Source organism: Oreochromis aureus, linkage group 17 (assembly GCF_013358895.1).
Source record: "Oreochromis aureus strain Israel breed Guangdong linkage group 17, ZZ_aureus, whole genome shotgun sequence".
NCBI lineage: Eukaryota > Metazoa > Chordata > Actinopteri > Cichliformes > Cichlidae > Oreochromis > Oreochromis aureus.
Genome location: NC_052958.1, coordinates 25273198 through 25297471, shown reverse-complemented (window position 1 = coordinate 25297471; position 24274 = coordinate 25273198). Strand labels below are relative to the sequence as shown.

The 24274-nt window shown below is 38.9% G+C and overlaps 1 protein-coding gene across 7 annotated transcripts in view; it reads right to left on the bottom strand.

Annotated features, from left to right (window-relative positions):
- The window catches only part of mast2 (microtubule associated serine/threonine kinase 2), a 148320-nt gene that overhangs the window by 35698 nt on the left and 88348 nt on the right, over positions 1 to 24274 (bottom strand). For 6 of the 7 annotated variants that reach the window (XM_031743846.2, XM_031743848.2, XM_039600712.1 and 3 more), the window contains 4 exons: positions 13269 to 13360; positions 2353 to 2428; positions 1351 to 1371; positions 82 to 160 (listed from right to left, as the gene is read on the bottom strand). In XM_031743846.2, the coding sequence (XP_031599706.1) occupies positions 82 to 160; positions 1351 to 1371; positions 2353 to 2428; positions 13269 to 13360 (268 nt within the window). The remainder of the gene's footprint in view (positions 1 to 81; positions 161 to 1350; positions 1372 to 2352; positions 2429 to 13268; positions 13361 to 24274) is intronic. The other variant, XM_039600713.1, reaches the window with a different exon arrangement.

Genomic DNA, 24274 nt, shown 5'->3' with positions numbered 1-24274 from the left:
TAGTTTTCGTGGATGAGTCTATAGATCACTACAACAGACATACAAATACATGCAGAGACAGAGTATAGTGAATGTATTTACCGAGACAGTGGAACTGGGAGTGTTGGTGCCATATCCAGAGGAAGGCAATGAAGCGAGAGACCAGCGTCTGCCGTCAGTCCTTAAAAACAAAGAGTGAACATTAAAGAAAACGAATGGATGAAGACATCAGCACCCAATAATCATTTTCAGTGAAATACGACATATTCTCCACAGCCAGAATAACAAGATGAAGCAGTGTCACATACAGTGGAAAAGTATTACAGTAGGTGGAAGAAAAGGTGAAGCGGAAAGATAACATGGAACCTACTGCATACAAAAAGCATCCACTGAGACTGTGCACGCGTAAAGAAAAGCACCACAGAGTTCACAGACTCGACAGCTCATCCTGTGTCAGAAAAGCCGGATTCTTTACTTCACAAATACCTTCTGGTTATCAAACATTAGCCAGCTTTTTGTCACTTTCAGTAAATATTCATCCCAACAAACCTTAAGTGCCTCCTTACCCCTTCAGTGTCTCAGCTCCACATCCAATTAAAGATGTCCCACTTTAAAAACATCTCGCAAGTATTTCATTTCTTTTTGTTTTACGCTTTCGGTTAAAACGAGTGAAACTTCTTCTGGAGATTTTTGAAGAAATTTATAAAAAGATCATAAAAGCATTTATTTAAATATCTAAAAAATGATTTGTTTTTCTTCTAAAAAACCCCTGTGGTGTTCATTACGATATTTGTTTATGGATGTAATTCTCTCTTTTGTTTTTTTTCCTCTCTATTGCCTATGTGTTCTGGGGGGGGGGGGTCTCCATTTTCCTCGTGTTACCTTGTCTGTCTACATATTCCTGTTGTCTCTGGACTGTCCCTCATTCAATTTAGTTCCACTTTTATTTTGAAGGTTAGTTCCTCTTGTGGTTCTCTCTGTTATTCCTTCCTTCTTCTGCCCCCCCATTGGTGTCTGATTGACTTCACTCCGTATTACCCTTCTTCTTCAAAAGGAACACTCCTGGTCTTGCTATTTAGGATGTTTGAATTCCTAAAATACAGCTGGTGAACAGAGGAGATCGTACAGGAGAGGCTAGCCTGAAGAGCCGTAACTGAAAATGTACTTCCCCTGCAAAAGTGTTTTGTGAGAACAACTGAGAATGTTTGAGTATTCACCGATAGAAAATAACAAGAGGATGCTTTTTCATGTTATTCTTATCTCTGCTTATTAAAAAAGCAGAGATAAATGTGTGTGTGTGTGCTGAGTCATGCAGGACAGAGGGCAGGAAGAGGCAGGCGGAAAGGTCAGAGGTCAGAATGGAGACATTACCTGTCAGCCCTGTGTCCATGGCTGCGAAGAAGACAAGACAATGGTTTTCTTTTTATTTATTAATTATTTTTTTATTGCTGACACACAGACTGAAATATAGATGCAAATTGCCTCAGTTGGTTTTCCAAACAAAACACATCTGATAAAGAAAAAAGTTTAACTCCTGATACTTTGTTGGCAGTGCAGAGTGGCACAGTTTTTGTTGCCATATGTATTTTTAATGTTATGACAACAAGCACAATTATTTCATGCAAAGCCAAATGAAAACACATTTCAAAAATTACATTTAAATGAAAGAGTTTCTGGTAAAATAAGGCTTTTATGTAAGTAGGAACAGTAGACCCAAATCAATGGCCCGTCATATCAGACTCCACCACACGGTGTCCCTCTCGCCCCACAGTGTGCTGAGCAGCGGCAGCTCTGAGGTCAGTGGCTGGACAGAGAGGGATTTCCAATTCAAATCAGCACTAATGCTCCTTTTTGCTGCTGCACCTCACACACACGGTGTCTCAGTGTTTGATGATGTCGTCATCAACCCTCCCCCCCCCCCCCTCGCCACAGCTAGGGACGACGGTGTCTCACAATAGTTCCCGGAAGTTAGCAACATACGCTAGCCACGCCACAGATATGGGAGCACAGAACTTTTAAAGATATGTAAAATACTATTTACAAATTTGCCTCCTCATCAGCTCACACACTCATTTACATCAGCAGCAGCTCAGCTCTCATAGGGCTCTCAAAGGTCACTGAGTTGTTTAACACTGTTTCAAAGATACGGACATTAAAAGATGAAGTACACCTTATCTACTTGGGCTCAGCATCTGCAATCTATTACTTTATTTCTATTTTTTTCCTGATGTACTGTATAACTTAAAACTGAAAAGAACTGGTAAGAGCCAATGATTACTAATACAATCGGTTTATTGAGACAACAACGCTTCTGTGTTTTTACATGTGTGACTGCAAACACAAACATCCTCAGCACATAAATGAATGTCTTACCTGCGAGCAGGAACAAAGGAGAAGTGTGCAGCTGTGTTGGGAGAGAAGTTGCGAGGACTGTCCAGTGGGCTGGTCCCTGAAAGACAGAGAGAAGTAAATGAATAAGCAGGAATGACAGTAAAACAGACAGAAAACAGAAAACCTACATTTGTCTTCACATGATGTGGTCAGTCTTTAACACTATGAACACTGATGTGGCAGCTAATTCAGGGAGAATCACAGGGAATGAAAATCATATCCGATTACCTTACTTCATCGCTGATGAGAAGTTAATTAACTGATCAGGATGTGTTTTGTTAACGTGTCCCATTTTCATAATAAAAGACAATGTGTGAAGTCTTAATCCAGTGAATTTGCTCAGTGAAAAGAGATTTAAGCAAATGAGACCACAGACTATGCAAATAGGTAAGAAAAATGTTGTGGTTTTTTTGTCATCTCTAGACTTGTCATCTCATGTCATTGTTGCTCAGCAACTTGGTGCTACTATTGTTTATATCAGGGATCAGCGCATCATGCTGATGCCAGCGAGCATGCCAACCAACCATGATCACGGAGAAGAAGATGCAAAGATGCAGAAGAGAAAAAGGGGATGTCTGCAAACACACAACTGGCAACTGAGACTGATGATAAAGATGGGAGATAAGATGTTTTTAATCAAATTAGAGAAGTTCAAGGAAATAAAAAATCCAAGACAAAATAATAAGGAAAGAGGCAGAGGGACTTCTTTTATTACCAAGTATTACTACTCTGATCAAAGCCCAAGTAACGGCTCCCAGTAATGATATCATTATATCAGTAATAAAACATAGCAAAGCTATGTGCTTACTCAAGACAGTAATCTCAAATACATCATAATATCTGTGCATCAGAAAAAAGAAAACTTTGTCTTTACCAAAAGCTAGTTAACTTCCTTTTACTTTATCCTCTTAGCTCATTACCTACTGACTAGTAAGATAGAGGTAAACCTGTGTCAGAGATTTGTTCTATGCCAGGACTAATATTTTTCACCTTATACATACTTTGCTTGAGCAGTATTACTACAAAACACTGCAAACATTTCCATCCCAACCCAAACCAAATACTCAGACTATAATATACTATTATACTTTTATGAATGTCTTCTTCTGTACAGGCTCTAACCAGAAACTTACTCTCGATGACATCACCAAGTTATTTTTGACCAGGATATTTCCTATGACGCAAACATTAAATAAATATGCCATCTTTCATCTGTGCAGTATTGTTCATACTGGGGTTCTTAAAAAAAAAATAATCAAGCTTTACAGAATGAATTATTTGTGCTACAAGACATCTTCCTGCTGCATGTACCAACCTGAAAATATGAATGAGAAGATAAAAAGGGCCTCATTGTGAAAGCAGAGCATGTGTTAAGTTTTCTGCTCCTTCGTTTGTTTTCTTTTATTCTTCATCACTTTAAATTTCTGACCTTGAACAAGACAAGAGCAAAATGAGAATGCGAATGTAAGATGTATGAAGAGAAGAAACGTGGGCCATATGCAGAAAATAAATTGGAAAATAAATAAATAAATAAACAAACAGGGGAAGTGGCTGTAATAGAAGACAGAGAGGAATGAAGATGGGCTCTCTCACAACCTGATTGAGTGTCTCATTAAGTGAACGAGCACACGGGGGAAAGTAAAAGGTAAAGAGCTTAAAGGAATGACTAATCTGTCTTCTTGAATCACACAGAAAGGTGGAGTTTAAAATTTAGATTAAGATAAAGTATTTGAACCACCTGCTTTTTACATTTACTATTACACTGTTGAAAATATACAAATATAAATGAATGCAGTTTAGTTAACTCCTTTTATATATAACTACCACGCAACACATCATACAATGATTGTGGCAATCAGTGAGTTAACTACTCTAAATTGGATAAAGGGGAAAAAAAACAGCGTCCCCAAACAAAATCATGTGTAAGTCGCTAAACAATAACGTAGTTTGAGAAACTGGGGACACAAACACTCAATTTCTGCTTCAAGTTCAACACTGAAGGGAAACATTTCTCTTCACTGAACACCAAGAATCTCCAGAACAGCTTAAATTTACTGTGAAGCTCATAATGCAGCCACTGCCACAGAAGCCACAGATGATCCTCTGTTTAATAAAGCTGACATTTTTTAATTAAATATGCTGACATATCCATGCAAAAGCAGTGGAATGGATATTCACGGTCAGTATCTGCAGGGAGAAACAGCACTCTGATAATAATTCAGCAGAATGAGGCTGAAGGAAGAAAGGGTGAACACAGATGAATAGCAGAGGAAAGGCTGGCAGCCTCAAAAACAGGAGGAGAGATTAAGTAGTCGGACATTTCCACATCAATTATGCATTTTTCTCAGCAGCATGTCTGGACAGAGCAGAAACTCCAATATTAATGCGAGCATTTGCTTGCCGTCAGATGGGAACCTCTGTCTGTCTAGTTGGCTGTGAAGAACATGTATGCACATATTGGAGTGAACAGGTAGGTTATTAGTCAGACAGATTGCTTGTTAGTGTACATCTTACTTGTGTCAAATGTCTTATACATGATGTAGTATGGCTGCAAGGATGCTGCTGAAGTTGCATTTAAAAGGACATGGAGTTGTCCCTGGAGCTGTTAGCAGGCTCACCCACTGCACCGATCCTCCCTGTTCATATATTATACTATACTTAGAACTGTGTGTGCATATGTGCACGGACCATTATTTAAGACAAGGATCCATCTCTCTCAGCAACGAGAAATCAGACACATCAGCGATGGGTCAACTGGTGTGTTTGTGTTTAGAAAGGATGGTTCGGTCTCCTCAGACGTTTTTGCACGAGAATGTGTTTGTGCTCACAGGTTTATGACAAGAGTACCAGATACATGCACAGGACATGCAGTCATGTGTTTCACCACAAAAGAAAGTCACTTTAATCCTTTTTTAAATCACCAAAGACCGAACAGATTGTCATGAAACATAAAAACTAGACATTCCTTCACTGTTTGCTCTCCCAACTTGTGGTATCCTCTTTTATGGGGAAGACACTCACAGCACCCGCAGGTTTTTGCTAAATAATATATTGATACGTATTTAATACTCGTGTGTCTTAACAACTTCACAATTCTAAGTCCATGAGCTAATGGACTTACTGACTTATAATGTATGTTCAACACAACATGAAAATCATCAGTGCTGAGTCGATGGCTTGCAGGTATTTTGGACTGAACTCTCCACATTTTTTGACAGAGATTAGAGCCGACTTGAAAACTCAATCTAAGATCACGTCTATGCTTTGTGGATCTCCCATTACGATAATAGCAGCGAGGAAAATATGTGTGGCTTTATATGTGCTGCAGTAAAGTGAAATAGCAGCAATGTGTCCATCTGCTGATCGTGCAGTCTCAACTGACACCACAGTCAGTTATTATTTTGCCACAATCAAATAGATTCCAGAGAAAAACCACTATGCAATCTATTGTCATGAAAAAACACTGTGGCATGAATTTTGCACCTGAATAAGAAAAAGTGAAGTGAAATGTAAATTATAACTGAGTGCATGTAGTATGAAGTCTCATCACGCCATATATAGAAGCTACTTTGCTGTCACATTTTTAGGTTTCCTGCAGTAAACTGCAGTGACAGTGACCTACTTTAACAAAAACCAAGAAATATGCTTTCATATCAGATACATGCAAATGTGATATCTGCTCTGTGGCTCTTCATTTTCACTTGCCTGCTCCCTCTCCAGGGAAGACGAGGTGGGGAAATCAAAATAATTGGGAAAGGGGTAAAAAGATATGTTCAATACATGCATATGTATGTATAAATGTATAAGCCTCGAGTCTGTGACATGAAACTGAAGAAAAGCCATCTTTCTTGCGGTCCTTCATTACAATTGCAAAAATGAGCAGTGGTTTGACAGTATTCATCTCGACTCAGAGCGTATAGCTGCCAATCACAAGCTGACCTTTACCAAATAACAGCTTCCTGTCAGCCAGGAGCGGAAACTACGGGCTTGTGAAGTGAAACAAATAGAAAGGATGGAGATATTCTGTATGAGTAAATGGGGGAGAAGAGAAGAGAAAATGAAGCTTGATGTTAAAACATTACAAAAATATCAAGAGAGGAGAAAAAGAGATCATGAGAGGCAACAAGGGATTCATGCAGACCTCCAACATTTAATAAGTCTTTTTTTTTGGAGAGGATTGGTGCTCATCAGACCCTCAGGATATTAGACTGAAGAATTTCCATCTGATTAGCAGCAAATGGCTTGGTGATTGAAACTATGATGAAATTCAGGATTATGGCGAGAGCGAGAGACTGAGAAGGGGGAAAAGGGAACGAAAGGACAAGGCTTAACCTCCAGTGGTTCATATTAATCAGTTCGTGTCTACAATGAGATATCACAGCCTGGATTAGACAGTTACAGTGGAAGCGTGGAGCTGTGTTCACACTCGATATAAAACCAAAATTCACGGTATTAAAGTAAACAGATTCAAACTAAAGAAATTGTAAATTGTCCTGCGGCTTCACAGCTACAGGACAGAAAATAAAAAACAGCATCTTTAATTAGTGGTATTTAATTAGAGGTATTTAATTCCTGTGCAGGGTCTAGGACACACAGACAGCACTGCAGGACTAGTGGCACAGTTACCATGGCAATGCAGCAGCTGGAAGATGTAAATGGAGGAAGGGAAGATAGAAGAATGGAGCAAAAGAAGTGTACAATATTAGTAACAGCAAACCACACTGAACACCAACAGGCTACCACAGATCACTTCTATGCACCACAGATGCCCCGTAGGACATCCATCCAGTCAGATATGAAACTATGAAAAGAAAATCATCATGTCAAATACGTAATGTATGATGGTGAATTTGATTTTTCTTTTTTTATCCTCTCAATGAGCAGTTTAAAACCTCCTCCCAAAAACAAAAACAACACCTCTTTTATTTCCAACCCTTCCCGTTGTCTTTTGTTAACTTCAGACATCACAGTATTGTTCCTATGTCATTTCATAATATAATGCAATACAGGAAAATCTGATTAACAGATCAGTGCTTCAGCATACAAGTAGAATCTGTGCACCTTTTAGTCAGAACAGAAACCAAACTCTAACCACAGGACTACAACCTATAGATATTCAGCTGATCTTCAGGGAAGACAGCAATTTACTTTATGGTGAACAGCAGTTCTTGTATAAAAGATCATTCACTGACACCAAGGTCACCAGTCACACAATAGACTAGGGTTGCTCAATTAATCGAATTTTAATCTAGATTACGATCTGGGCTTTCAACGATCATTAAAAATGACTGAACCGATTATTAGCACCTCCCTCGTGCTTTACTCTCGCGCTGCTCCGTGCGGCAAATCGAGCGCACCTCTCTGCGTTTCGAACACGCATCACAACAATTAAGAGGACCCGAGGGAAGCTTGGAAAGCTCGGAAAGCTAAGCAGAAGTTATTTGGAGAGGAGAGGATAATGGCTGCTGAAGAATGAATGCCGTTGGTTGAAAAGAGAGATAAAACGACTTCAGTGGTGTGGAAACATTATGGGTTCGTGGAGTCAGACGTGGATCAAGTGCCGGCGGAGCTCACGGGCACGTCACTGCAACCCCCCCCCCGGCTTCTGCTCCGTGGCTGCTGAGTGACCCCTCATCTGGGACTCTCCTCAGCTCTTTCTGGGATAGTGGCGCGGCTGCCCCTCTGTTGGTCTTCCTTGGTCTCTTGTGTTCTGGGGGCCTCTGGATGTCTGGAGTTTTGATCTCCTCCATACCTGCTTCATGCCCTGGAGGACGGGGCAGTGGCCCCCCACACCCTCTAGCTAGGGCTGCCACAAACGATTATTTTGATAGTCGACTAGTCACCGATTATTTTTGCGATTAGTCGACTAATCGGATCATGCATCCATTGGACGTAAAACGTACAGCTTATTGCACCAGCAGCATCTGCTCTTATATAACATTAGCTTACAGTTTTAAGTGTTTAGGGTATGTGCTAACTAAAAATAAAGACAAGATGATAGTTTATTAAATTTAATGAGATTTACAGATTGTTTCGGTAAAGTTTAATAAACTCCTTGCTATCTAAAATATAACGGGACACCGGAGTATATTCTCGAACATCTCACACTTCTGATAATCAGTTGTCTGCTTGACGTTTATTCAGTCGTGTATAAACTATAACTTTAATCTCAGCCAAACCGATTTACTCAGGAACAAATAAAATACTCAAAAAAAGGCCAAACAATAACATTTTTAAGTTATCTAACTGACTTATATATGTTTAACCTGAGTAGCGAAAGACAGTGGTGGGTTTGAAAACGATTTGCCGGGAGTCCGGTGTTCTCACGGGCTCTAGTGAGCCTTGCCCCGGCTAGCTATCGAGCTAGTGGGTAACAGACGTCTCCGAAAACGTCGGAGCGCTTTTGAAAATATGCAGTGTCTTGATAAACTGAGCAAATATTTGAGGTTTACACAGCTACATTCTCGCCTGAAAATATGTTAAACGTTTATTTTGTGACCCAGAAAGATTAATAAGAGTAATATTAAAACTAACTAGCTGCCGCCATTGTTGAAAACTGAGCAGGGCGCGCTATGAATTCTGGGACACTGCTGCTTCTTCTTCTTTGAGTGTAACGGCAGCTGGCATCCTTGTACATGCAGTGCTGCCATCTTCTGTTTCAGTCCGTTATTACACTCTTAAATCCTACTACTTATTCCTGCGTCTTTTGTGATCTTACAAAGCTTCAAACGATGCGTCGACTATTAAATCAGTCGTCGACGATTTTGATAGTCGACGTAATCGTGACTAGTCGACTAATCGTGGCAGCCCTACCTCTAGCAGATCATTACATGAAGGAACCTTTTAAAAACAAGCGCGTTCATGCTCACAGGTGCACACACGGGTGATCACACACACAAACTACACCCTTTTTGGCTCCTACCTCAAAGCACACTGTGCGCTGTCGATCTCACGTGCTGCACAATAATGTTTAATATTTAGTATTTACTGTCATATTCCCATATATCATTGTGATGTTGTTTATTACTCTCGTTTTCTTCTGCTTGCTTTCTTTTTTTCTTTCTCAACAGGTGATCCAGGTGATCGATATATGTATTTTTGTCTGCTTATTCTGTTGGTTTTGGTTTTGCCCTTTTCCCCGTCCCTCTTCTCAGCTGTTTTTCTTTCCTCTTTCTTTCTCCCTTTCTTTCCACCAGTCAAGTCTGTCCCGTATTCAGCAAGTGAAAATAAAATAAACAATAAAGGTGAATCAAATGGACCATTACGGCAAGGCTGGGATGGTCCATTTGGTAAAAAATAAATCCGTTGGGCATCTTTCTTCGCCTTTAGACAATAATTCTGATGGCAAAAGAACCAAACGGGACAGGTTAAAAAAAAAAAAAAAAAAAAAAAAGACGTGGATCAAGTAGACATAGTGTGTAAACTTTGCTACGGTGTTGTAGCTGCACCACAGAGCAACACTACAAATTTATTCAATCATTTGAAGACCGCTCACAAAGTGACATACGATCAAACAATGAAGGAACATAAAGAAAAACTCTTGACAACACCTGCTTCATCCTCACAGACCTCCATTCACACTACCCTGTACAACGCCACTAAATATCCCACCAGCTCCCAGAGACACAAGGAGATAACAAACGCGGTAACGTTTTCCTCGCCAAAGACCACTGCTCAATTAACACAGTGAACAACCAGTATTATGCAGTATTTTGAAGTTCACTAAACATAGATGTTTACATTTTCATTTATTTTTATATTGCAAACATTTGCACTGTTATCAGTATTTGCACACTATTTTATATTATTTTTTGACATCTTTAAAGCCATTATTCAATACATTGTTATTGTTAAATAAATATCGTCAAATAATCGAGATCTCAATTTCAGTGAAAATAATCGTGATTATCATTTTTGCCATAATCGAGCAGCCCTACAATAGACTGGTGCCAAAATAAAACAGTGTTTGTGCTACGCTGTGGGGCGTGGAGGATGACAAAGCTCCCATCAGTAGCAAAGGCTCTCTGATTGCTTGGCTCTAAGCCTGTGTTTCATAGTTCACGAGTAGTTTATAAAATCAGTATCAGGATATCAATATTTAAATATATATGTTGGGGTCATCAGAAAATGGTTTGAGATCAGTGTCTGAGAAAGAATGTTATAAGATACAGAGATGTACAAAACCATCATATTGCACCAGTAAAAATAAACTTTACATTTACAAAGTGGCTTTTAAACTTAATTTGACTGACTGACCAAACAATACTTGTTTAAACGTCTTTCCACTAAAAGCAAAACAGTATAAACCAGCAAAGATTCTCTAACTGAGCTGAATTTAGTTTATTCGCAAAATTTATTTGCACTAACTTTTAAAACAGTTTTCAAATTTAAATTGTTGCTGGTTTTGTTGTTGTTTGTTATTTTACTTTTTGGGAATTTAAGTTTATTTTATGGTGTTAAGAAAACTTTTTCCCATATTGTCCGAACTATTGTTATTGCCAATATAATTTTGAGGCGATATCACCCACCCAAGGAAACACTACTACCACTATCGGGTGAGGGCAAACACAACATGGTAATGAGTGTTTCTTTGTGTCACACAGCCTCTCCTTAATATTCTCTCCTCAATATTTTACCATCTTTCCATCTTTCATATTCATTCAGCTCTCGCTCTCTCTCCTCCCATTCAGTTACTTGCACCAATAATCCTTTTCTATTCTGCCATTTCAGTCTATATTTTGATTCCTTCGCTCACTCCCCTTCAGGCACCATCAATCATAGTTTTTCTTTTTTTAATCTCTTTTCCATCTATACATTTGAAGGGTGGAGGAGAGGATGGGTGGGTGTGTGGGTTGGTGGATTTGTGCGCTTGTCTTCCTGTCAGATGTGTTCAGAAGACATTTTGTTAGCACGCATTTCATCTAATCATTTGGTGTGTGTGCATACAGCTTCTAATATCAGCACACACTTTTTCATAGCGAATGCATGTATGATGGCATGGTGGGTGGAATCCTTTTGAAGTGACTCTTGCCTGCTTCTTCTCAGGAGTATTTCAAGAGTATTTTATAAGGGTGAAATAAACATTTTTGCTATAAATATGTCCGTTTGTCAAAGATCAAGGCAAAATCTCATCTTGATGTATTTCCTGCTGCAAGATCAGCTTAAAGTTAAAGACACTGAGCTTACACAGGAAGACAAGAAAATGCAATAGCAATTTGTCAAATGTGAGAAAGTGGAAGCAGCTTCCCAATCATTTTATGTGCTCTAGCCTCTATAAGTCACCCAGCAAATCAGTGGTTATGCAAAATTATTGTCAGGGTGCTTGACTTCTCTTTATCTGATGAGATTAAGCAATCAAAATTCTGTCAAGAAACTACTGCTAAGTCCAGAAAAATTATACACTATCCAAAACAAAAACAAAATTCACCCATATTGGGTAACTCCCCTGCTGTGCCAAAAACAGTTGGGACTTGGATTCAAGATCTTTAGGGAGTTGTTGGATGGGTTTGGGGAACTGGATGCTGACAGGTTATTCTCTGTGTTATGTGGGTTTCAGAGCGACTGGATCTCACAGAGGCTCAGTCAGATTGTGAAGTAAGGAGTCTGGAGACTGTGCCACTTCAGACTCTTTGCTTTGTAACCTGAAAATAGCAAAGAACGACGAAGGTGTGGTGCGACGTACTATCCTTCTGTTATCAGCAACTGCCTATGAGAGATGTGTCTCGTCTTCAGCAGAGTGTTTGTGGGAGAAACAGTAAGTTACGTTCGCATGAATGCCTGGACCCGAGGCTTCCCAGAAGAACATTGTATTGTAACAAAATAATCACCTGCATGCTCAGTATATATGCATATGTTTCAATGATTTTTAAAGCTATACAAATATTGCATACGATTGCATACGAATTCTAGCCAATCAGCAAGGACAACCATCAGTCTGTTTTCTGTCTAGCATTACTGTAACGATATCTTGATGATGTCAGTTTTAAAAGTGTGAAAATCTAAGTAATGCATTGGTAACAATCTATCCAATAATTAAGATGAAGTAAATATTTCATCTTAATTATAGTAACATGGTGTTACATTACAAATAATAATATTTACTAATCAGTAATAATGGCAACATTTATTTAAGGAGTAGGTTTGTTTAACAAAAAAATACTTATTTTATAAATATGTTTCATATTATACAGATAAGAGAAAATTACTTTAAAATCGGAGAACATTTTGCTAATATTATTTGCTTATTATTTGTCAAAGATTACATTTTAAAATAAAACTTTCTTTACTTACCCAGGCATTTAAATGCTTTTGTTAAAACCATGAAGCAGTTTTACAATAAACAAAATAAACAATGAAGTAATTTTTTTTATTTCAGATTTCAAACTAATTAGTAACCAATGGATGAACATTATAAGTATTAAATATTCAACAGCAACAAACTATTACCTAAAGCATCATTATAATAAACAATGGTTATTAATAAGTGTTAAAAAAAAAAAAAAGTCTGTCTGCGGCAGCTGACCGTATGTCAGCCTGTGTATTCATTCACACAATCAAAAATCTCACTGTGCCATCTCAGTGTGCTATCAGAGCTGTTAATGGAGCTTCGTTGGTGTGTGATTGTAAACAACATGACTCCATGTAATGCAACTTGTCTGCTGTTGTTAAACACTTTTTAGCAGAACAACAACACTTGAGCAGGGTCAAAATTGCCAATACAACAACACCTAAATTATCGCCTTTTCATCATAATTTATTCAGCAACTCTTGCTGAGAGTGGATTTGCACTACTGAAACTGGTACTATGGATACTGATGATATTACAGTATTGAGTATATCAGGTCTATAGTTTGAAACATCAGAGGCAGTTATAAGTTATATGCAGGAGTGTGTGTTACCTGTGTGTCCATGCAGAGGTGAGTGTGGTCGTGGCAAGGTGGGTGAAGTGCTGGACGTGACAATCAGGCTCTTCCTGTTGCTTGCCCGACAACTGAGAACAAAAACAAAGTGACTTCAGCTTAATCTAAGTTCAGATTTGAAACAAATAAAGTCAGGATAATTAACTCTTTACATAAGTACAAGGATTTCATAGAACTTTCAATGAAGGACACAGATTCCTTGCATGGAATTTGCTTCTATAAATGTTCTTTGGCATTTCATAATCACCAGTCAGAGACATTATGAAAGCACATCATAACCTCACACACTGTTATGAATGTTAAGTTAGTCATTTGTACTTGTTCAAAGATGGCAAAAGACCCTCTGCACATCTGCGCCAATAACAGCAGGTGTCCACTTTGTCGTCAGATGGCCTACGTATGTGGAGCTTTCATGCGTGCACTGCCAGTGAGCTCGCAGATGTTACAGTTTCAGTGAGGCAAGAAGTTCAGCAAACACTCTAGCCTTCAAACTGCTGGACAGTGAGGACACACAAATACATCAGACTATCACAGCTGTGATCACACACACAACCAGAAGTAACCACAACTGATGAAAATGGCAGAACAATTGTGTCCAATTTAATCCAAACCACCTATATGCAATACCACCGATACAGCGGAAGGCCTAACTCAACATTTGCTATTCAAATCAAGTGGACAAGTGGACAGTTTAAGAAAAACTGTTTGAAAATACAACATTCAATGTATAAGTAATATAAGTAAATATATTGTGTGTGCAGGAGACCAGGGAGAAGGAAGCAGACCTGGAGCATTGGAGGTGAATCGAAGTGTTCTAATACGGTGTCGACAGGAAGAGAAATGGATTAGGAATAATCTCGAAGGAACATGAGTCTGAAGGTAGAATTCAGAGGGGTGATGTTGAATTTCAGTGCATATACACCACAGGTTGGTCAGTTAGAAGAGAAAGAGAACTTCCAGTGGGAAGATGGTGGTGAATGGAACAGACTTCATTGGACATGTAGATGAAGAGAACTGGGGTGGTGAGGAGGTGTTCGATAGCTGTTAAGGAGAGGAATGCAGAATGCCAGATGGTAGTGGAATTTGGGAAAAGGACTGAAATGGAAGTCGTGAACTAGGGGTGGGTGATATATTGAATATACTCGATGTATCGCAAGTTTTTCCACTTATGATGGTACAAATGGCTTTATCGTAACTATCGAGTATAAGTTATCATGGTAATATTAAGCTGTCTGCATGTAATTCACTGTGAGGTTTTTTTTCCCCACACGCTGGCAAATGCATCATTAATCCCCTCCCTACCAAGCGGAAAAGTTTCTACCCGCGCTGAGCATGCATGTTTATATATTACCTGATAGGGAAAAATATTGCATTGAATAAACCAGCTGTGATACATATACATTGTAATATATATTGAATGGTCGATTTGAATGAGTATACCACTGCAATTTTAGGCACTATATGGTTAAATATAACATTTGTTTTTGGAGGTTATTTAAACATATCGCAATATATATCGTGTATCGTGATATAGCCACAAAATATTGTGATATCAGATTTTCCTCATATCACAAAGCCCTATTGCGAAGAAGAAGGAGGAATATAGAGAGATCTATAAGAGTAAAGGTCCACTCAGCTGAATTACATCTGATGCAGAAGATGTAGTTTTAACAAAATAAGAGACTGAAAGGTTTGGGCTGGGAAAAAACAGATAGGCATCGTCAGATGGTACTCTGTAGAATGACTTCGGAAACCAAGATAAGAAAGTGAGTGAAAGGTAAAGCCAAGGATTAAATGGTGGAAGTTGAAGAGGGAAAAATGTTTTCAGGGAATTCAGGGGGGAGTTGAGAGAGGCTCTGAGAGGCGGGGAAGAGTTATCAGAGGACTGGAAAAGCACAGCTGTAGTCTGGGGGGAACCTGCCAAGGTTTCTGGTGTATCCTGTGGACACAACATTAAAGTGAACCCAAATAATGAGACAATCCCTTGTGAGAAGTAGTTGGTGGTGGTGGTAGGGAGGAAGAATTCCTATATATCCGGAAGGGACTTGTAGCAAAGCCAGAGTTATCTAATCCAGCTCTAACTATAAAGTTTATCAAAGGAACGGTAAGTAAGCCTGGATGCTCAAAACAAAGTTGACTGTTGGGATAGTATCAAACTATTAAGTCTTAAAAATATTCATGAATTTGTACTTGAGGAGAAAGATTCTAAATTTCATACCAGATTTAAACTCCAAAGGTCACAACAGACATAATTATATAGTTGTGACTAAAATAATTACACTGCACGTTTATACAACGAATTGAGATTTGTTTACTGAATAATTTAGGTTTTTTAAAGAAAATACTTTTCACATTACAACAGAAAATGTGACTCTAAGCTCACGTTTTCTTACATGAATACCAGGTCTGCAGCCCAAAGGGGAGACTTCAGCTCCCCTTTGGGCTAAGATGCTCACACGGATGTGTACATACTGCTGTACCAAAGATACTCGTCGAGGAAAGAGCAATCTGCTTTAAAGCTGTGACATCTGTCCCTAGACAGAAGTAGAAGAAGAGGAAATGAGGGGGCAGTCTTCACAGCTAACACCTCCAACACAAGCTCACAAGATTATTCGACTTTGTTGTTTACTCTGAAGCTCCGAGCCAAGTGTGCCTATAATGACTTGAGGAAGGGCTAGCTTCACTCAGGGGAAATTACAGATGGAAGAGGATGCTGTGATGTGGCATCCAGGCACGCTGATATGATATCTTTCTAAAGTGACACATTTGCTCAGCAGCCACCTCTCACATTCAGACAACACTGGCTGAGAACAATGCATGTTAAGGCAGATGCCCCTGTTGTTTCCAATGAAAATGCAAACATAGTGACTATATTTTAAAAATGAGCCTTACACTTATTCTGTCATGCTTTGAGAGTGAGAGAAAACCAGCTGTATGCTGTATGTTGACAAAAGATGCTGCACAATAACTGCCAGGACTGCTAAACAGTATAAAAGCTAACAAAGCACAGGAAGCTAAACTCAGGCTATAGTGATAGGCACCGAATGTTATGAAAACAGGTGAATGAACAAGGGGGAGGACAGGACCGACTGGGTGAATTAACTGGGAAGAGGAAATATATGGGAAACACGTGAAAATCTCCACATGTGAGAACAATTAGACAAACATGAAGTAAAAACCAGAACAAACCACAAGAGAAAATTCACAGTCAAACCAAAATGGAGACTAGAGACCTGGACTACAAAGCAGGATGTCTTTTATCCAGGTAACGTCATGGTCAATCCTGGATTTTATCTACAATGAAGGTGGCTCACTTTTTGCTGGAGTACATTGTTTTGGTAGTTTTTGCTGCAAACCTAACCTGCTCAGGTTATTTTCCAGGTTAGGGATCAATTGGTGCAAAATCAACACCTACTGACCAATTAATTTTATGGAAAACAGCGTGACTATTACTGGAAGACCTCGTGCGAGGATGGTAATTCAACATTGTAATGTCTTTGCATTTGCCTGATGAACATCAGTAAAAAGTAGAGATTCTTTGACATAATTTTATTCCTTGATTTTTATTTGTGTTGCCTGAAAATCTACAAAATGTTTATTTTTTTAGCCTTAATATAGCCTTCTGAGAACCAGCCTATTCATTTATGTCCTGTGTAATGGACATTTGTTTTTGGTCAATATCTTTTGACTTATTTGAGCTACAATACTAAGCCCTGATGTGCTTAATAGAGGACATCCTGGGCTTTCCATTGATATCTCATGAGTCAGGTAATCCTGTTTTAGTGGCAAAGAGGACAGAAATCACAGAAATGTTCAATGGGAAGACTTTTCTTTCCTCGGTTCTCAGAAGATATGGTCCTCAAACAGTAAACCTATACTGTACTTAGAGATCTTTATTTTAAATTTGCATGTAAACTAAGCATAACTTTGAATTCTGATGATCTACACTGACAACTAGGTTCTACCAGGGCTATAGCTGAAAGAAAATTGTTTTGTTTTTTGCTCTATTTTAAATATAAACTTAATGAAATGCTTGATTTTAATCCATCAGATTCTCTCGTGTCTCAATTTGGTGACGTAGTTGTAGTCAGATGTCCCACCCCTTTCATGTGAACGTGCAGAGAAACCCAGAGTTAACTTAGCGAGTTGATAAGCAGCTTTGTATGACTGCTTATCTTGATTTCCAATGTTCAGTGAATCCAGATAACAGAAAGATAGCTGGGGTATGTTGAACTCTGCTCATAGTGCATGCCTCAGAAGGTTCACAGTAAACCTGATAACAGACGCAAGAGGACAGGCACCAACAGAAAGAGGAACAGACGAGGCAACACCGAGGAAACTAAAACAACTAAACATGAAGACATGAACCAAAACTAAAATGAAAAATGAAAATTAAAAAATTAAATTAAAAAAAGTCTGAAATATTGAAAATACTTAAAGTTACAAGACACATAATAAAATCTAAACAGGAACCAAAACTCAACGTGAATTATATTATACTCCGTTGCAGACACTGACAGTGTAGTTATTCTTGTTCTACTTCTTTTTTCTCTACTTCTTGTTCCACGGACTGGGATGCATGTGCAGTTGGCCCGTCGTAATGTAGAGTCTCAATGGCCAAGTCCAACAGGCAGACTAACAACAAAAACAATAAGGTATTTGTACATCCGCACAGAACCTTGAGCTCGCTTTCGGATGATTAGGACCTGAGTGGAGTCTAGCCGAATTGTGGACATGAAAAGCATCATGAAGGCTGTAAAGGATCTCCATACTGCAGGATAACTAATTACCTGGAGCTATTTTAATCCACACACATGATTTATGGCATTTACTACTATTCTCTCCCTGTGCAGCTGACGCAGGCTTATATCAATCTATACAGCAGCCTGTTGAACTGCATCTCTCTGAAAGGAACCTATTTCAAAACTATGTGTGTGCCAGATTTTGACGACTCTGTCTTTTACTGTGGTTTTTTTTGGCAACTTTAGCAGTGGATAAAAACAGTGGTTCGTTAGTAAAATGTTAAAAACTATCAAAGATATTTCGTAAACTTTAAGGTTCTTGATCATGACAGAGCTTGTATATTGAAACAAGGTCCTGATTATTGACTCATTATCAGCAACAAAGCTAAAAGCAGATATAAAAAAAGGGGGGGGAAAGGGTTGATGTACTTTACCCTTTATAGTTAAAACAGAATGAACATGGTTGGTATTTGTTCATCTTTGAGTGAGTACAAATCAAGCAATCTTGTATTATGTCTGTACAGAGGACAAATGCTAAGTACTTCCTTTCAGTCCTACTGTGTGTATATTATTCTAAATTGTAGGAAAATGTCTTTAGAGAACAAATGGACAGACAAATTGGGACTCTCCTGACAAATTGTCTCGATGCCAGCAGGTGTCGGCACAGTAACAGCATGTGTGTGCTGTGTTAATTGGCCCATCACATCTGCTGGCTGTAATTATGCAGTTGTGTAGTGCAGTGTTTTTGACAGGCTAAACGCGCCTGAATGATCACACAACACACGTTTTTCAACAAAGAAAAAAAATAGTTTGAAATCGCTCTTAAGTATGTTTTTAAATTTTCTTGTCAGATATGCTCTTAATCTTTGTTTTATGATTTATAGGCCTAAAGTTTAGGAACTTTAGTAAATCTTGCCCTAGTCCTTTAGTCTGGCTTCAGAGTTAATATATTAGAATTGATATTTAGGTAATGGTAAAGGTTATGTAAAGGGAACAAAAAGCGCATCTGGGATTTTAAAAAATATATATATTTGATAATGGCAAAAAATACTATGTGTAATGGAGATACGGTATTCTGTCTGCAAATGCGTGTATCTTCTACCATCTGCTGAAATGTGCCACTTCAGCAGTTTGTGGCAGCATGTAGTCGACACACAAACCTAAATGACAGATGAACTGCCAAATTAAAGATTCAGTGATGTGTGTTCATGGAATCTTCATCTTATGAAGACACACATATACACCATTTATCTTTTTGAAAATTTTCCCCTAAAGCCTGAAATTTAAATAGACACCAAAAACACAAACAGAAACACCTACACAAAAAGGCCAAGTGACCTAGGGGGCGGTGATCATTAGGAAATAGTAGAAGAGATGTACAGAAGGGGTCAGCTGGAAAGAGAGAGAGATGAACTGATGACCAAGATTCAGAGTCTGCAACAATGACTACAACTTCAAATATGAAAGTAATGGATTGAATGAACAACAGACCAGCTAATTACACAGTTACATGGCATAAAGGTGCTATTAGAAGAAAGGTCATGGGGTTTGTCATCAAAAAATGTTAAGCTGAAGTCTTGATGCTGCAAAGGAGAACTATTTCTTGATGCATGCTCAATCATCCAGCTAAGTAAATCTCCAAAAGTTGATTCTGTTCATCTGGACGTAGCGTTTTCAGTGGGAGAAACGCTGAAAACGCTACGTCCAGATGAACAGAATCAACTTTTGGAGACAAAAGTCATATTAGAATTTTTCTGGATCTGTAAATGCCATCTAAGCCTTCAATGAAATCAGGAATGGTTGCTAAGGTAATTTGTAAAGTTTTAAAATGGAAATCTTGAGGTAAATGTGGAAAAGGTGATGTTGGTTTGACAAATATCTGCCAGAAGGCAGAAGATTCAGAGTAACAACAAGGGATGGGAAGCGAAGAGAAGAAGATTAAGAGAAGCAAAGGAACAAATGAACCACCTTCGCCAGGGGACGACAGAAGGATGACAATTATGGTTTGAGGCTCTGAGAGTCCCGCTAAAACAAAAGAACTGTTCAGCTTGTAAAGGTTTCTTTACAGCAACTGTCACTCAGTCTGCTGCTGTGAACAAAGTTAATGAACAAATCAAAGTGACTGTCTCAACAATATGGAATAACACCCGAGTCACGCATCAGAAATGTTTGGGGAAAAGAGGAAGTGAGCAGGTGCCTTCCAGTAGAAGTTCATTTACTGAGGCAGACGAGTTTCCTTTAATGAAAAAACAATGTCAGCTTCTTTCATCTGTTACTGACCAGAATATAAAATGAATCTATAACATGATGCTTTTAGAAATCTATCAAAGCTCTTCTACTATATTGCTGAAATGAGATGAATATAGTATGAGTGATAAAAGTGTTATTATGATAATTATGACTCTTCTGCCAATCATTTTCTTCTGCTTATACAGTTGTGGGGCATTTGTCCCAGCTGCCATTGGACAATATAGAGAGAGAATCCTGAGGCTACAACAAGGAGGATTTTATTTGTGGTTTTATCTTATTGTTTGGACTCTTTCTAGCCTTACAAGATCCAAGCCCACACTTCTGTCCTGCATACAACAGGAATTATGGCACCTATGAACAATTTCTGCACACATGAAGAGAGTGAAACTCTTCCGAAGGCAGAACAAAACATAATGAACTTCATGTTTAATTACTTCAAGTAACATAAAGTCATGTTTCACAATTACACATATATAAATGGATCGGCCATCAAACACTGACAGTAATATATATATATATATATATATATATATATATATATATATATATATATATATATATATATATATATGAAATTAGCCTGTGTTTTGTATTTCCTTCTACCCTCATTAGTTTTGGATCACCAGCCAAGGTACCAAGGACATATGATGGTACAAAGGCGCAAAGGATACAAAGCTGGTACAGTTAAAAATCAAGAGCAACTCCAGTAAGTTGCTGTTGGTTGAACCATTGTCAACATCAGCTTCCTGTATGTTTATTTCTGACTCACATAGACAAATGTAACTTCAGTACCGAGACTACCAACCTACCTTCCTTCTTTCTCCTGCAGGCATTTTGGATCCCTGCTGGGAAACATGCATTCATTATGCAGAACTGACTGAAGGCTAGACACACTGTCTGTGAGTGTGTGTATCCATATGTGTGTGTTTGTATGTGTGTGTAGATAAGTAAGCTTTTGGGTACCTGGTATCATCAAAGCAGCAGGCTGTCAGGTAAGAGCACCAAGACTGAATTGCTTCTCTGGCTGAAGAAGCATTTATGGCTGAATCTTCAGTCAACATTACCACAGTTTACCCAAGTTAGAATGGCCTTTTTTCTATTAGTAGTAATTATCCAAGTTGATCCACCCGCCCATTTAATAGTATGGTGGAAAGTGATTCAAAGATATCATTTACAGCAACAGAAAAAAAGGCTTATTTGTGTGTTTCTTTAATATGAGTTTAGGGGATTTATGACATGTCCACCACTTTGTTCTCCCAAATCTGTAAACGTTCCCACACACGTTTACTTACTTTATGTCTCTAAAAAGACAAACTGCATGAAACATTGAGATCCAATAAACTTTTTCACTATAACACGCAAAAGGCACAGTTATAGAAGTAGAAGTTTATGTGGATAAGATCTATAGCTAAACTCATTTCCCACAGCCCACACAATAACTTCGTCTGAGGGTTACAGCCACCACAGGAAATCAAAGTGATAACAGACTGTGTGGCGGCATGTGTGTGCGCTCCTGCGGCAAGAGCTTTAGGGTTAATGATCTAACAAACGAGAAAGGATTCAACTCCGTATCGTTCTTGTGTCATTGTGAACAGCTTCTAACAAAAAATGCTGCATCAAAATTTTGTTTTCTTTTAAATGAAAAGGGTTTTTAGAGGAAACATTTTTTATAAAGCACCTTTATTAAAGTGGCATCAGAAAAATTAAAGGTACTCATCTAGATCACTGTCACCGTCACCAACACTGTAAAGATAAAGAAACAATGAAACACAAACCAGCCAGTGTTTCTGGGGTTCCTATTCAAACAGTCAGTAAATTACAACAGAAGCCAAATGGTTCATGCAGTCATTTATTAACTTAGTGGCAGGTCTTAACTATTGTACTATTTTGGTTTTGACGTCATGTGCACATTGCCCAAGAGCAGGCGGCAGTTTAGCTCACTGGGTGAGCAGGCGACCCAGGTTTGAGTCCAACCTGTGGCCCTGTGGTGTTTGTCCTCCCCCTCGCTTGCTCTCTCCACTGTACCACTATCCACTAAAGGCAAACATGCTCCAAAAATATAATAATAAAAAAATCTTGCTCAAGAGCTGCCATATTGGACAGGATACAAGCACTGGTTGCTAGGGGAAAATGTGGTTGGTGGTTCCTGAAGGTTGCTGATAGTCATTGGGTGAAAGTGGCTGCAAAGAAACTGCTGGACCAAAAATCTCCAGATGATTAATTTGCTTGCTAGCAGATGGTTGTCTGTATTTTTCCATGTTGTAGTAAACTTAAAAACAACTATATACACAGTGGACACTAACAGCATTTCTCAGAGAATATAAAATAGTATTTTCACCTTAAATTACCATCCCTAGTTCCTATAGGTTAGTTTTGCACAGCCAGCACAGCTTCACTGGTCAATCCACCGATCGTGAATTACAGAAGACCTGAAGGATCAGCTGCAGAGGACAGCCCAGGGATCTGGTGTCTGTGCCATGGTTTGCTGGCACAAGGTGGACATACACATTTTCAGGCAGGCAGTTTAAATGTTTTAGCTGACTGGAGTTCCCATTGTGCCGATTTAATGTCAAATAGCAAGTATAAAAGAGGAAACGATATCAAAGAACAGTGGAGCTACAATCTTTTGAAGTCTAAAACTGACAAAAGAAGCACACTTTTGTTTTAAGCGCAGGCTAATGAAACAATAATGCAAAAATAGAACCATTTTGCATTTGAAATGATGTTAAAACTATACGGCTAACTTAAAGAGCTTAAAATAATCTGCATGTAGATGTTTCTGAAAATGATGGAAAAGTAAAATGTATTATGCTTCTGATCTGAATGTGATAAATGCTGCTACAAAAAAAGAACAGTTTATTTTAAAACCTTCAGATCACCTTCAATCCGTGCAAATGATGACTGTTATGCCTGATTACAGCTTAACGTCATCTGTCGACGGCATCCACTCCAAAAACTGCCAGAGCCTGTTGCTATGCAGGAGTTTCATTACTGTCTCACTTCACAAGCATTCTTCCCTGAAAAACACTGCTCTGGAGCTAACAAAAGAGCAACACACCACAGGACATGGTGACACGTGTGTGTGTGTGTGTGTGTGTCAGCTGCTACCCCTGTTATTACAGGGAGGCGGAAGAAAATTGCTGCTTCAAAGTGATAAGTACAGCCCTGTCTCTCCCTCTTGTTCCTGTTGGAGAAGCTACTTCTGCTTTGACTGACAGAGAGGAGAGAGCAGGGAAGAAGAAGAGGGGTCAACTGAAAGAACGACAGATGAAGGAACATGATGCTCGTTGTCAAATCACACTTAGGTATGTCACTGTAAATATGGTCATATCGAGGAAATAGAATAAAAAAAGAATTTGACAGCAAACGTGCACACTGCAGATGCCAGCACCATATGACAATAACTTGTCCTCAAAAAGCACCCTGTTCATACATCAAAACACACATCCAGTTAGCTGACCTTCATTTTGGAGCTGCTCCTGCTGAGCATTAAGACATGCAGGGAAGAGGAACGATAAAGGAGAGGAAAACACAGCAAAACACAGGCAGTGGCAAGAAAATAAAACCAGCATATATGAAAGAGGGGAAAAAACTCAATGAAGGTAAGATAATGGAGGATAATGGAGAAATGAAAGAGAAAGGATGTGTTTGTACCTTTTGGAGCGCCGCAGCATGCTTCTCTCAGGCAGCGAGAAATTGGAGAGCACCGTCCAGAAGGACTCAGACATGCTAACACTAGTGCAGTGCAATCATTGCTCTGACACGGCGACACTCGGCAGAGGACGCGGTTAACGAACAGACGCTGGCTTCCACCTGCCACACCGGCAACATCAAATGCGTGTGAGAGCTGTTAGTGTCTCTCCTCCCGCCTTCCCTCTTCTTATTCTCCCTATTCTGATCCTTTCTCTCTGCACAGTGCTGCCTCCTCCCTTCTGTCTTCTAACCCCTGTGTTTCTAAGTGGAGCTCAGCTGACTTCAGTTTCAGCAGAGACA